Genomic DNA, 11,909 nt, shown 5'->3' with positions numbered 1-11,909 from the left:
TCAGATCTCTTTGAAGAGAGGTAAAGGCACAACAGGCTGAAAAAGATGAAACACTGGAGACCCTTCCAGCCTTCTGCTCCTAACATGAGTAATGGTAACGCTGAGGTGCTCGAGAGGCACTGCAGATGGGAGCACCAGCAGAGCCACCCTGAATGCTGGGAGGAGAATCTGATGCTGCCTTATCGGCTCTACCTGTGCTTGGCCTCACCTGACCTTGAAGGGAAGAAGGAAGCAGCACCAGTCAGAACAAGCTCTCCTATTTCAAAACATGGTGATGAGCCACGTTGAGCTAGAAGCTGGTAAGTCCACCTACACGACCTGTGTGCTCCTGCCAAGGTCTGCCCTGATGCGGAACCCCATGTAGTCAGTACGCCCCTGCAGACTGCCTTCTGCACTGGAATAGCCAAGAAGCCCTGCTGAGCCAGCTTCTGTGCTTCTGTGGTCTTCTGGGGACAAACTAGACACTCGTGCATGGAGGTACAAGCACAGTTGTGTCACTGGGTGTGCTTTGCCTCCTCTGAGAGAGATGCCCTATGATACACTGCCCTGGATACACCCTCTCTGGAGTCTTCCATGCTGAGGGGACTGTTCCAGGTCTTCCACAGTCTCTTGTTCTTGCTGCATTTTTCCTTCCAGCTTTCTCACATTTTCCTGTTTTCCCAATCTGAGGACTAAGTCCCCCTCTTGCCTCTCAAAGCCCATCCTCATCATTTGCTATTTTATTGGCAAGAAAATTTGTCCTAAGAAAAACACGTATCCTTACTGTTGCAGCACTGTGCATACGTCTGTCTTGAAAATGTCTTCATAAGCAGAAGGACCAGCTGATCTATAATAACATCATGCAAGCCAGCAGGATACCACCGTATCCTCATCTACCAATTGTTTAAGGCTGTGCACCAACATAGCAGCAGAAACCATTCTTGGGCTCCTGGGGACCTGCGTAAGACTCCTGCAGGTAAGCATGATACTCAACTGGCAAAACACTTGGAGTAAGGAATACTGAAGGCAAAGTACTTGCAAGTAATGGAGGACAACTGCATCTCACCCCCACGGAGGGGCTAAGGTCATTAAATGTTTTCAATGCAGAATTCTTCAGGCTCCCAGGACACGTAGCTCTCTTCACCACAGCACAGAAGTCAATCCCTGAGACTGTTGTATCAAGGACCTGCCCAAAGCTGACTTGCAGTTCTCCTTAGTTTTCTGTTCACAGGTATCAATGCCCCCGATTTCTTGGAAAATGTCAGCGACTGGGTGTGTGTAGAAGGCCTGACATGAAAACACATTCCTTTGTCTGTGAGAACTGTGATGTTTTTAGACTGAAATTACGTGCCTAGAGGGAAGTCCTGTGCCTTTGTGTTCCCTCTGTAACTCTGGATGGAAGCTCCAATAAAAAAATACACACGAAAGGGTGGGAAGGCAAAATAAAATGACAGATGAGACATTTCTTTTCATGTTACCTTCTGGTAACTCTGAGCACAGAGCAAGGACAAGAAACGGGTTACGCTTTGTTCCATTAAAGGTTGCTTCCAATTCAACTTTCACTTTGTATTTTCAGAGTCAGCAATTTGGAGACTTACATTGCCTAACTTGGAGGTTTAAAATGCCTAACCTTTCCCTGCTTGACAGCCCTGCCTGGATGATTAATGGAAAGTTATAAACACCATTTGCATAAGAGTTATCTGTCTCCTTTTCTGGAAGAGGTTCCAAAACTGGCTTCTTAAGGGGAAAGAACAATAAATTAGTCTTCTAGGTCTAAGCAAACAGGCAGAAAGTGCCGATTTCTACTACTTACAACCCAGCTACCATTCATCAGAAATCAAGAACCGGTCCTCACTGTTGACAGTAGAGCAGCATTCCTCTCACAGAACCGCCAGCTGTCAGACCCAGCTCCCCAGGCAGCATTACAAGCCCCTAGAAGGAGATACCTGTGACTGAGGTTACCCCCAGGGCAGTAGTGTTCCCAGCATCAATGCCATGAGTGTGTTTTGTTCCAGAAGATACATGGAGGATTCTGCTTCACCCAGGCAAGTATCAGGCAGTAAGTGTCTTTTCTTCCTCACCACAGGTATTACTTTCCCAGCTATGGGTTGGCAGCAACCATACAAACCCAGGAGAATAAGTGGAATAAGCTCTCATTCTAAAGAGAGAGCATTGCTAAGGCCATGAAAACCAAATCCAGGAGTTCTGCTTCAAATACGTGCTGCTCTTCCCATTTGGGACAGATAACTGCAACCTTGTACCTATGGCTCCTACAGATAGTAATGCTGACCCCAAATCTTTCCTTGGTGAGCTGGGTGCTTTCCTGGATCCCATATCACCCCCAGCAGCGCTGTGCCCCACACTATCTCCATGGACAAAAAGTGGCACTGCAGTTGCTGTTCCCATCACTGCCATGGGTTTTCTTTCAGTTAAATCACTACTCTGCCTTCCTCCTCCTTTATGGAGAGAGTGTAAAGAGACTGCAGCTCACCTGGAGAAAATAGGAGAGCTGCAAACAGAACAGCAGCTCCCAGGAGTGTGAAGTGTACTATCAGCACACATACAATGCCAAAATCCAGCTGGGTACCAGAGGTAAAGGCAGCTTTGGCCACTCAGAGAAGGACAGCAGACTGTCATGCAGAATGAGGCACATCCTGTGAGCAAGGACTTCAAGTTTCTTCTCAGAGCCTAAACCCACAGGTCTTGAGATGCCAAAAGTGCAGGCATTAGTACAATTCCTGGAGCTGGCTCTTGTTTAGGAACAAAACAACCTTGCATTCACAACCCCAGGTAGAATATAAGGCACAGTTTTATTTTCCCTCACCCTCTATTCTCAGTTCATACTCGTCACTGTGTTGTTTTCTGTCAACATGGCTCTTCAGCAGTTGTGGGGATCCTTGTGGTACATGCTCACTCATTCAGCAGACGGTAGGAGGGCCCTGAGCACACAGAAGCTCAACTGGCTGCTCAGAGTTCCACTGTCCTGAGCAAACTTCTCTGTGATCTGTCACTGGGAAACCCACTCAGACATTCCGAGCTCCTTTTGACTTGTCCACAGCATGACCAATGGGGACACCCAGGGTGACCTTTGTGTCCATGGCCACAACCTTGGTACCCACCTGCAAGAGAAGAGGCACCATCAACCTGACCTAAAAGGAGGCCAGAAAATCCCAGCATCAGCGGCTTTTGGAGTGCTTCAGCTCCAGGATTTGTCTAAGAACGGGAGGCACACATGTATTTAAAACCAAAGTTACAGAGTCACATAAAGAAAGGGGAACAACCATGAGGGATTTTCCCCTTCCAATATCTGGGGAAAGCTGAAGGTTTCTGTCTTCTTGCCTGACAAGTAATGCAAGACATGGGACTTCAGAACCTCCTGCCAGCTGCTGGCAGCTATGGCTGGAGCTGGATACAGAGCAACAAAAGAGAAGAGGCTGGTTGTGTAATAAAAACATGCAGGACACACAATGAAGCATGCAGGCCAAGGTCAAGGAAGCTGGTTGAGATTAAAGAAATATATGGGAATTGAACTCTCAGCCTAAACAAGGAATGAGCCTTCTCCAACAAACATTGGACGCCGCGTAGCACAGCCAGGAAGCTGATTCTGAGTGTAACAAATCCTCCTGACAGCAGTAGCACAGGGAAGGCTGCACACTCACCTGGCATAGTCCCTCCACAGGCACAGCGAGCAGCTTTCTGCCCCCCACTTGAGCAAAATGTGCAGCAGTGGAACATGCCCCGGTGTTTGCGGAACTTGCTTTTCACCATCACAATGAATGGAGAGCCCTGCAGAGGACAAGCAAGCAGAGAAGCTGCTGCAGTGCAATGCTACCCGATGTTATGCCTGCAGTTCCAAAAAGAAGCTGGGTGAGCCTGTCAGTCACAGATCATTATGACATGTCTTAGCTGCCAACTGATAGAAACCAATCCTTAGAAAGATTTAAAGCAAATACTTAGAAAGGAAAAGTACGTGAAGAAGAATCAGTGCAAATCAAACAAGAACTGCTACCTGTACATGCTGCCCTTTCACATAGACGCAGACAGCGTACAAGCCTGGCTCCTCGGGGCTGTAGGAAATATGGTAGGTCCCATCACCATTATCACACACTGTTGGTTTGACTGCACTATGAACAGAAAAAGAGAAGCCCAAGATGTCAGTGACTGACAGCAAATTGCTGTACATGTGAACCACTGCCTGGCCCTAGATTTGTGGTCAAGTCCTCATCCTCACCCCTGTTCAGCAGCTGTGGGTCTTGAGTGAGCCTGACAGGATGCATAAGCAATGCTCAAGTACTGAGTAGCTTTCACACACACCTGCTACAGGGAGCTGCGGTACCCGTACAAAGGAAGTCACACAAAGCCAGCTGTGCTGCAAGGATCTGTAGCAACCCAGAGCACTGAAGGAGCAGATGACTGACAAAACACTTGCAAGTCAGATTATCCCGTCTGATAAGAGCCCCCAGAGAGGGGGTAAATCATAGTTTCAGAGAACAGTTTACCTTTAGAGGAGCCTATGAGGAAGACAGGGCATAAAGCGGGGTAGGTTTGAAGCACTTCAACTACTGTCCCAAATACAATGACCTCAACTCTTCTCTTTGACACTCAGAGGAGCTCTAGGTGCCTGATGGCCAGTTCCCCTTCCCAAAATGAAGCTCAATGGCTGTCATGCTACTTGCAGACTATGACAGGAAAAACCATCATCTAGTTACTTGGGAACTGAATGCCTACTTCACAGAAAGGGCCTTCCACAAAAAAAAATAGCAGGCAGCTCTGTAAAGAGGGAAGGGATCTTCATAATCCTCACCATTTAGTCTTTTGTGCCCCACAAAACGGCCATCTATAACTTTATGGATCAGTAGGTTGTATGCTCCATCCCCCACCACATCACATCAGTATGGCTGCCTGCACCACTTCCTGCCATGAGCTGCATGCTGATACTTCAGGCTCTTCAGCAGCTGCTGTGCCTAACCATGAAGCCAGACAGCAATAAGCAACAGATGTAGAAACTGCTTATGCACATGAACAGGAAACTGAGTTAATGTGGCCACAGCAACCTCTACCTTACCAAGCAAAAGCCACACAAACCTCACATGCACACCTCCTCATACCATGTATGCACCTAATGAAGGTGCAAAGGAGCAATATTCTACAATGATGATCCTTCACTGGCAAGCATCTGTGCACCCAGCACTGTTTCTGTATGAGCACATCAATACTTCCCCATATCAAGGAAGTTTAACATCCTGTCTCTTTTCAGGTCATCCTACCAAGACAAAACCTTGCAACAATTGTGCTCGCATCCTGACTCAGCTGCAGCGTATGCACCACAAAACCTCCAAGGGTGTGAGGGTGCTCAACACTTGCAACAAAAGGAGAAAGCATGATGAAGTATCAGCAGCAAACACAAGTTTAGGCACCTCTATCAGTTGCCACAGGTTCTGGGGTTTGATGGCTCATAATGGTCATTCCTGGCATTGCAATGTTCTATGCTCAGGTTTTAACAAAAGCAGGAACTCTGGGTGACCGCCGGTAGAGATGGAATGAGCAACATCTCACTATGCAATACTCACTGTAAGCTGAGTCCTTTAAGAAGTCTCAGATGACTAAAAGATTCAATACAAGCGTGAGCCAACAATGTCAAGCTCCGCACAGCTGTATACAACTGCTAGAAACCACTCCTATACTGGTGGAAAAAACACTGTGCCTTTACTTCTTCAGACAGTGACCCAGATGTTGAAGGATTTCTTTAAACCTGCCCAAACAAGGATGGAGTCAGGATAAGGGAGACACAGAAGCACACTCAGCAACTGGGGAGTAGTCTAAGTGAAATACCCACCAGTCCTTCTTGTCCTTGTGGGTGATGGTGACCATCACGGCCTCTCCTCCTCTCCCCATCCGCTCCCCTGTGGTGTCATTGCAGAGCAGGGTAAAGCCCGTCAGCTCGTTCTGACGAGCACTGCGGAGATCTGGAAAGTGGAGAAGAAGTCAAGAAAGCAGTTATAGCTGTTGAGTCCTATCTCCCACCCATGTGGTAATAGTTCAATCCTGTTAGAGCACACCTAGGACTCCACCGATGGGGTATATGGCTTCCTCCACCCACAGGAAAATGGAAATAGACAACCAGGGATCAGAATGGACAGCTGGAGGCTGTGGGAGGTTATGGGCAGCCTTTTCCTAGAGGTTTGCACAAATCAGGTGGGCACCTGCCTACGCTTCTGAGCCCAGCTGGTGTCCTCCCTGTGGGCCTCAAGGTGCCCCGTGCACCCAGGAAGGAGCAGGAGGAGCACACTGTACAGTGCAGAGCCCGAGAGACCTCAGCACTTGTACTGTAACACAGAAAGGACTGAGTAAGCACTGGGTCCGCCCATGTGCACTGCGCAGGCCAGAGGTGGCTGTGCTCTGAGAGCTAGTCTGAACATTATCTGTTTGCTGGCTTAGGAAGCAAACATCCATGAAGCCACCTATGCCAGTTATTCCCTGGGCATTCTCAGATGCTGTAAAGACGAAGAACCAACACAGCCTTAAGCTGCACACCACCCAAGGAGAGACAATGAAGATGTGACTTCAAGGAGCAGCAAGTGGTATGGCACCCCATTACCTTCCCCGTGCAAGGTGCATTTGGTTGGATCAACAGCTTTGCAGATAACAGCCCCAAAAACTTCATAGCCATGACATTGCCCTGCCCTCTCCTGGGGAGAGAACTGAATGCTGTCATCCACGCTGGGGTGGGTGCTGTAAGCAGCACTGTTCAACTTTGCCAGCCGGCTTGTCACCACCCCTTTGGTGACGAGGATCCCCAGGTCTGAGCCACTTGTCAGCAAGCGCTCCGTGAACTCCACGCCTGTCCTCATGTCCAGCAACAGCTGCTGCAGCTGGGCCTTCTGCAAGTGCAGCAGGTTTTCCTTCTGCACCTTCAGGTCCTCCAGCTGCTTCAGCAGCCGGTCTCGGTGCTCTTCAATAGCTTTCACATATCCTCTGGCAAACGCATTGATCTCCGTGGCCACAGTCTCTGCACGAGTGCGGATGGCACTGCCCATGCTATCAGTCTGGCCCAGCACATCTTCTAATGTGCTCATGCATTGCTGGGTGCTTCTCAGCAGCTCCCGCAGGGAGTCCCCGTGCCGGTGCACAGCGTTGCTGGTGAAGTCATAGGGGTGCTGCCGGTGCCTTTCTGCAACGCAATCCTGGCACATGGGCTGGTCACACTGCTCACAGAACAGCCCTAGCTCCTCTGAGGGATGGGAAGGGCAGAAGAAAGGCTTCCCAGCCTGGCTGCAATCCCTGCTGCTCTCCAGCTCCACCACGACATGGGAGGCAGTCTTCTTCTGTCTCCTGGAAGGGAGCAACCACAGAACTTTAGGCACATTGGATATGAAATGCTAACATCCAAGAACGCTTAGAAATGTCAGTCTACAAGTCAAAGCGTGCACTGCTCCCTCCTGTCTCCCCTGCAATTCACTCTGCATGAAGGACTTGTATCTCTTGAGAACAAGGCTCCAAATAAAAGAGGATACCCATACGCAAAGAGCTCACTAGAAGCTGCTCCCAGGCCCCCTCCTTTTGCTTCCCAGCAATTTCCCTCAGGTCCAGCACATTTTCAATGCCTTCTAGCAGTATTTGCTTACATGCTCCACATTTACACTCCCTCGATTTCACCTAAAGACTCTCTCACTTATTCCAAGAGGCACAATGGTGGCACTCAGATCCTTGGACATCTTCCTTGCACAGCAGGAAACCACTTCAAAATTGCTTTTCTCAACCCTGGTTCTGCTCTGCCATCGAGCAAGTGTAAGTCTGCAGATGCTAATGGGGTGAAAAAATGCTATCAAGAAATATGGCTGGAAGTGTGTCACTGGGACAAACCTCCCACTGCTTAATACCTTGCACAGCTATCTGTCAATGCGGCAGGCTGCTATTCAACATCTCTGTTCATTACTCTTCAGCAGCTTACATGGGTTATAAAGCATTAGCTCATCAGAATGGCATGCTGAAAACTGAAGCCCTGTGGAAAAGTAATTGAGAATCAGAGCCACCTTACAGGCACTGATACATGCAGGGGGGAGGGAGGTGAGGAATTTGCCTCAGTTCTTTCTGCGGAAAGGCTTTGCTATTAAATAGAAAAGCAGTAAAATTGAGCAAGTAGGCCAAGCTGATTAAGGCTGGCAGTGACTTCCCAGGGCAGCGTTCCTCAGCCCACCTGCAGGCCGGCTCTAACCCCACGTACCGCCAGGCTCACCTGTGTGCCTGGCAGCAGAAGAGGCAGAGTCGCACCCCGCAGCTCTGGCAGCGTTTGGCAGCCGCTCCATCCGTGCACAGGTCGCACCCCGTCGTTCCGGCGGCCCCTCCGCGCCCCAGCGCCGTGTAGTCGGGGACGAGCTGCCCGAGGCCGCCCGGAGGCAGCGCTATCTCGGCGTCGCACAGCGGGCACAGCGCTCTGAGGGCGGTATTGGCCCGGCTGGGCTCTCCCAGCGTCCCCAGGTTCCTTAGGCAGGGCGTGCACAGCGAGTGCAGGCAGGGCAGCAGCCGCAGCTCCACGCAGGGCTCGGAGCACGCAGGGCAGATGGACGCGGCCATCACATCCCGCCCGGCCTCTAACAACCTCCCCCTATGGCGGGCGAGGGCCGCCCCCTTGATACCGGCGACGGAGGTTGGGGGCGGGGGTTTCTCTTTCTGTGTGAAAGAGGGGGCAGGTCCAGCATAAGGAGTCTTCAGATCTTGTATGAAGATCAAAAGATCATACAAGTTGTCTTGAAGACAGCTGGATTGGAGTACTGCCCTCTACATCACTGACTACCTGGAGTCCGTGGAGTTCCACCTAGGGATAGACAAGGAGCTGACAGAGAGCTTCTAAGTTAGGGTTATATAGGTTATAGGTTAAAGGGAAGGCAGAGAAAGGAGATCATAGCGGGGGTTTGCTACAGGCTGCCTGATGTTCTGAAGGAACTGACAAAGATCCTCCTGGAGGCCTTAAGGCATGTGGGAAATAAAGATGAGGTGATTGGTGGTAACTAACATCGCTTCACCAAGGGTAAGTCATGCCTGATAAAGTAATGCCTCCTCCAACCTAAGCCATTCTATGATTCTGTGGTAAATGCTGACAGGCAATAGAGCAGCATAGTTACAAAAACAAAACAAATACCTCATTAAAAATACACAAAACAATAAACATTTCCTTTCGCCACATTTCACAAGAGCTGATGAATGGCAACATACCCCCATCATTTGACCCAAGATTGGCTTGAAGCAGAATCCTCTTCAGGCTTTTTCCTGCTATTGTTAAAAATGTCCATCGGAACCAGTCAGTACATTTGCACTTGGTGATCTACTCTATCCCTATTGTACTTTTCTTTGCCAGCTTCCTCTTCTTTTTCCTGTTTATCTGCTTCACGTTTCCTAACATCAAGCACAGGATCATCATGCAGGCACATGGAAGATTAGGAGGTTTCCTTCCCTCTGCCTCTCATGGGCTTTTGTATAATATTTCCATTGTATTTACTCATTAGTCCATCTGTAGGAGAGCTTTATGCTGCCTTCCCGTTAATATTTTTCTGATGAAATACTGGTAACGCTTTGTACGTGTACCAAAAAGTCTTAAAAGCCCAATTTCCTTCCTAGACTCCTTCCTAGTGAGTAGCGTGGGCACAAACCAATGATAAAATGTGGAACACGATGCCTCAAGCTTCTTTGTTCCTATATACTATCACTTTTAGGAAGCTCCTCCTTGAATATCTTGTGATATAGTGAATAGTGACCGCAAGGATCGGGGCTGCTGACCTTGGGCTCCCAGAAAAGTCAAAGATAACAAAGAAAAGAAAGAAAACAAAACCGTGCAAACCAAGAACAGGTCTGAAAGTTGCTCAGAGAAAAATGACTAGAGATCTTATCAGCAGCAAATGGAGTTGTCAAAATGCCAAGGCCTAGGAAACTGGCAGTAAAAGGGGGCAAAGCAGCTCACTGGGGGAGTTCACAAGAAAAGAGAAGTGGAACAGACCACTGGCTGCTTTCCAGCAGCTTCACTGTGGGTCTGCCAGCCCTAAGGAGCTGCCATGGTTTAGACTGTTCTGGGAAGTCACGCTGTTCTTCTGGGAATGCTTTTGAAACATCATTGCTTATTGCTGTGTACTCTTTTTTGTTTTTCATCCCCTAGCCCTGCAACTAACAACTCTTCCTGTTTATACCAACCCTCACCTAGAAAATCCAAATCCCCAGTTCAACAGGGAATCCACGCTGTCTCCTAGTCTGGGCCTGGAAGGTCCTTGGCTGGATCCCAAAAGAGCAAACTGGAAGCATATAGGGGCAGAGATCTGCAAATGCTTGAAACTCAAGCAGCATCCACTTCAAAGGGCAGCCGCTCTGTAAAGACAAAGGCAGCTGCAGCAAAAGCCCCACGCTGGTTGTGCTCAGGCTTGTCCTTGAGCAGGCATTCCTGAACAGCCCTCCTGCAGCCAACCACCTGCTGCCACTTCCAGCTTTCTGTCTGCTATTTATATTCCTTTAGAATCTTTCCAAAATCCTGCCTAGATTTTTGGAAAGAAAGCTGAAACTCCTTGCCCTCAACTATTTATCAGCTATGTAATATTCCCTAACCAAACCAAAAGCCAAACAAAGCAAAGCATTGCTTCCACGTGCCTACATACTTGTGCTTAATGTTGCCGGATGTCTTTCTGATGACATTCAAGACAAAAAGGAGGAACACGAAAGGCCTGGAAAAAAAGGAAGTGAGGCAGTAAGATGTTCATCATGCAAAGTCTTAGTCACTGGCAGTAACACTGGGACTGGGTAACAGAGCCTTCATTTGAGACACATGCCTTGGGCTTTAGGTTCTTTAGTAATGGCTGGTTTTATAAGGCACCTGGCCTAACAGTAATAATAACAGTAATAATACATGGGAAGAGTTTATCTCACAGGGGCCAAAAGGTTTGGGATGGGAATTGGCAGGACTCATCTGGAGAGCTTAAAACTAGATTCAAAGAGGGGTGTGGCAGCACTCTCAGGCCACCAGATCAGAACGAGAAAGTTGACAAGGCCTTCTACAGGCAGCTGAAAGCAGCCTCGCAATTACAGGCCCTGGTTATCATGGGGGATTTTTAACTAACCTGACAGCTGCTGGAGGGCACGCACAGCCAGCCACTGTCCAGGAGGTTCATCCAGTGCATTGGTCATAACTTCCTGATGCAAATGGTGGATGAACAAACAGGGGAGGAGTGCTGCTGGATCTTGTTCTCACTAACAAGGAGGATCTGGTTGAAGTGGTAAAGGCTGAGGGCAGCCCTGGTTGCAGCAACCACAAGGTGGTGGAGTTCAGGATCTCATGTGGCCAGAACAGAATACCAAGCAGAACCACAACCCTATATTGTAGGCATTGTGGCAGCTGTCAGAAGTGCTGGTTGCAACCCTAACTCTCCCCTCAGAGGCCTCCCCTCAGCCCTGGCACAGTGCTTAAGCTGTGAATGGAAAGGTCCAGTATGGGACTGGGTGTGCTGAAACCTGGTGGTTCCTCTTAGGAGGGCACCTGGGCTCAACTACTTTGTGCAGCCCACAATCCTCAGGCACAGCTGAGAGAGCTCCTCCCCAGTGACACCTCAGTGTCACAGTCATCCCAACTGTCCCTCTGTGGGGATAGAGCTGGGGGCCTGCAGAGCCAGTGCTGGTGAGAGATGCTTTCCTAACCAATATCTGCCCTTTCTCACTAACACTGAGAGCCCCTTTGTTGGGCAGGGAGTTAAGGCCCTGTGTTTCTGCCTGTTTCCTCACACATAAGCCACAGACCTTTGGAGTGTGGAGTGATTTCTTCCAAGCGGCTCTAGCTGCTACCTCACCAACTACAGGAATATGGAACTTCTTCTCTTCCTGACGTTAGTACTGGGGAAAAAAGAGATCATATAAGTTTTCAATGAATACTTGCACAGGTCTTCTTTTAGATCACATGT

The 11,909-nt window shown here is 48.9% G+C and overlaps 1 protein-coding gene and 1 long non-coding RNA gene across 6 annotated transcripts; both read right to left on the bottom strand.

Moving 5' to 3' along the window:
- Positions 1–2,770: 2,770 nt before the first annotated feature.
- On the bottom strand, positions 2,771–8,572 carry TRIM45 (tripartite motif containing 45). 5 transcript variants are annotated; one of them, XR_014937419.1, is made up of 7 exons: positions 8,216–8,572; positions 6,578–7,311; positions 5,816–5,945; positions 5,550–5,731; positions 3,989–4,103; positions 3,639–3,765; positions 2,771–3,098 (listed from the first exon to the last, which is right to left on the bottom strand). XR_014937419.1 is itself a non-coding variant. In XM_015874437.3 (6 exons), the coding sequence occupies exons 1-6, from the start codon at positions 8,551–8,553 to the stop codon at positions 2,947–2,949; spliced, it is 1,596 nt and encodes a 531-aa protein (XP_015729923.2). In that variant the 5' UTR covers positions 8,554–8,572; the 3' UTR covers positions 2,771–2,946. The 5 variants fall into 5 exon arrangements, 3 of the variants coding, with proteins under 3 accessions (XP_015729923.2, XP_085380548.1, XP_085380542.1); XR_014937420.1 differs by lacking the exon at positions 3,639–3,765; XM_015874437.3 differs by lacking the exon at positions 5,550–5,731.
- A 123-nt stretch (positions 8,573–8,695) lies between these two features.
- Positions 8,696–11,843, bottom strand: LOC146762527 (uncharacterized). Its single transcript, XR_014937473.1, has 3 exons — positions 11,749–11,843; positions 10,617–10,682; positions 8,696–8,794 (listed from the first exon to the last, which is right to left on the bottom strand). It is a non-coding gene; the product is annotated as an uncharacterized LOC146762527 (long non-coding RNA).
- Positions 11,844–11,909: the final 66 nt, after the last annotated feature.

This window comes from Coturnix japonica, chromosome 1 (assembly GCF_054131305.1).
Source record: "Coturnix japonica strain WE chromosome 1, WE-NBRP24, whole genome shotgun sequence".
Taxonomy (NCBI): domain Eukaryota; kingdom Metazoa; phylum Chordata; class Aves; order Galliformes; family Phasianidae; genus Coturnix; species Coturnix japonica.
This window is presented reverse-complemented; position numbering and strand designations above follow the sequence as displayed.

Bases quoted from the DNA above. Each gene is read 5' to 3' on its own strand.
- TRIM45 (XM_015874437.3), bottom strand. From the start codon at position 8,553: ATGGCCGCGTCCATCTGCCCTGCGTGCTCCGAGCCCTGCGTGGAGCTG. The intron at 7,312-8,215 runs GTGAGCCTGGCG...GCTCCCTTCCAG, and splicing joins TTCTGCTGCCAGGCACACAG to GAGACAGAAGAAGACTGCCT. The intron at 3,099-3,638 runs GTGAGTGTGCAG...CTTCTCTTGCAG, and splicing joins CTGTGGAGGGACTATGCCAG to GTGGGTACCAAGGTTGTGGC.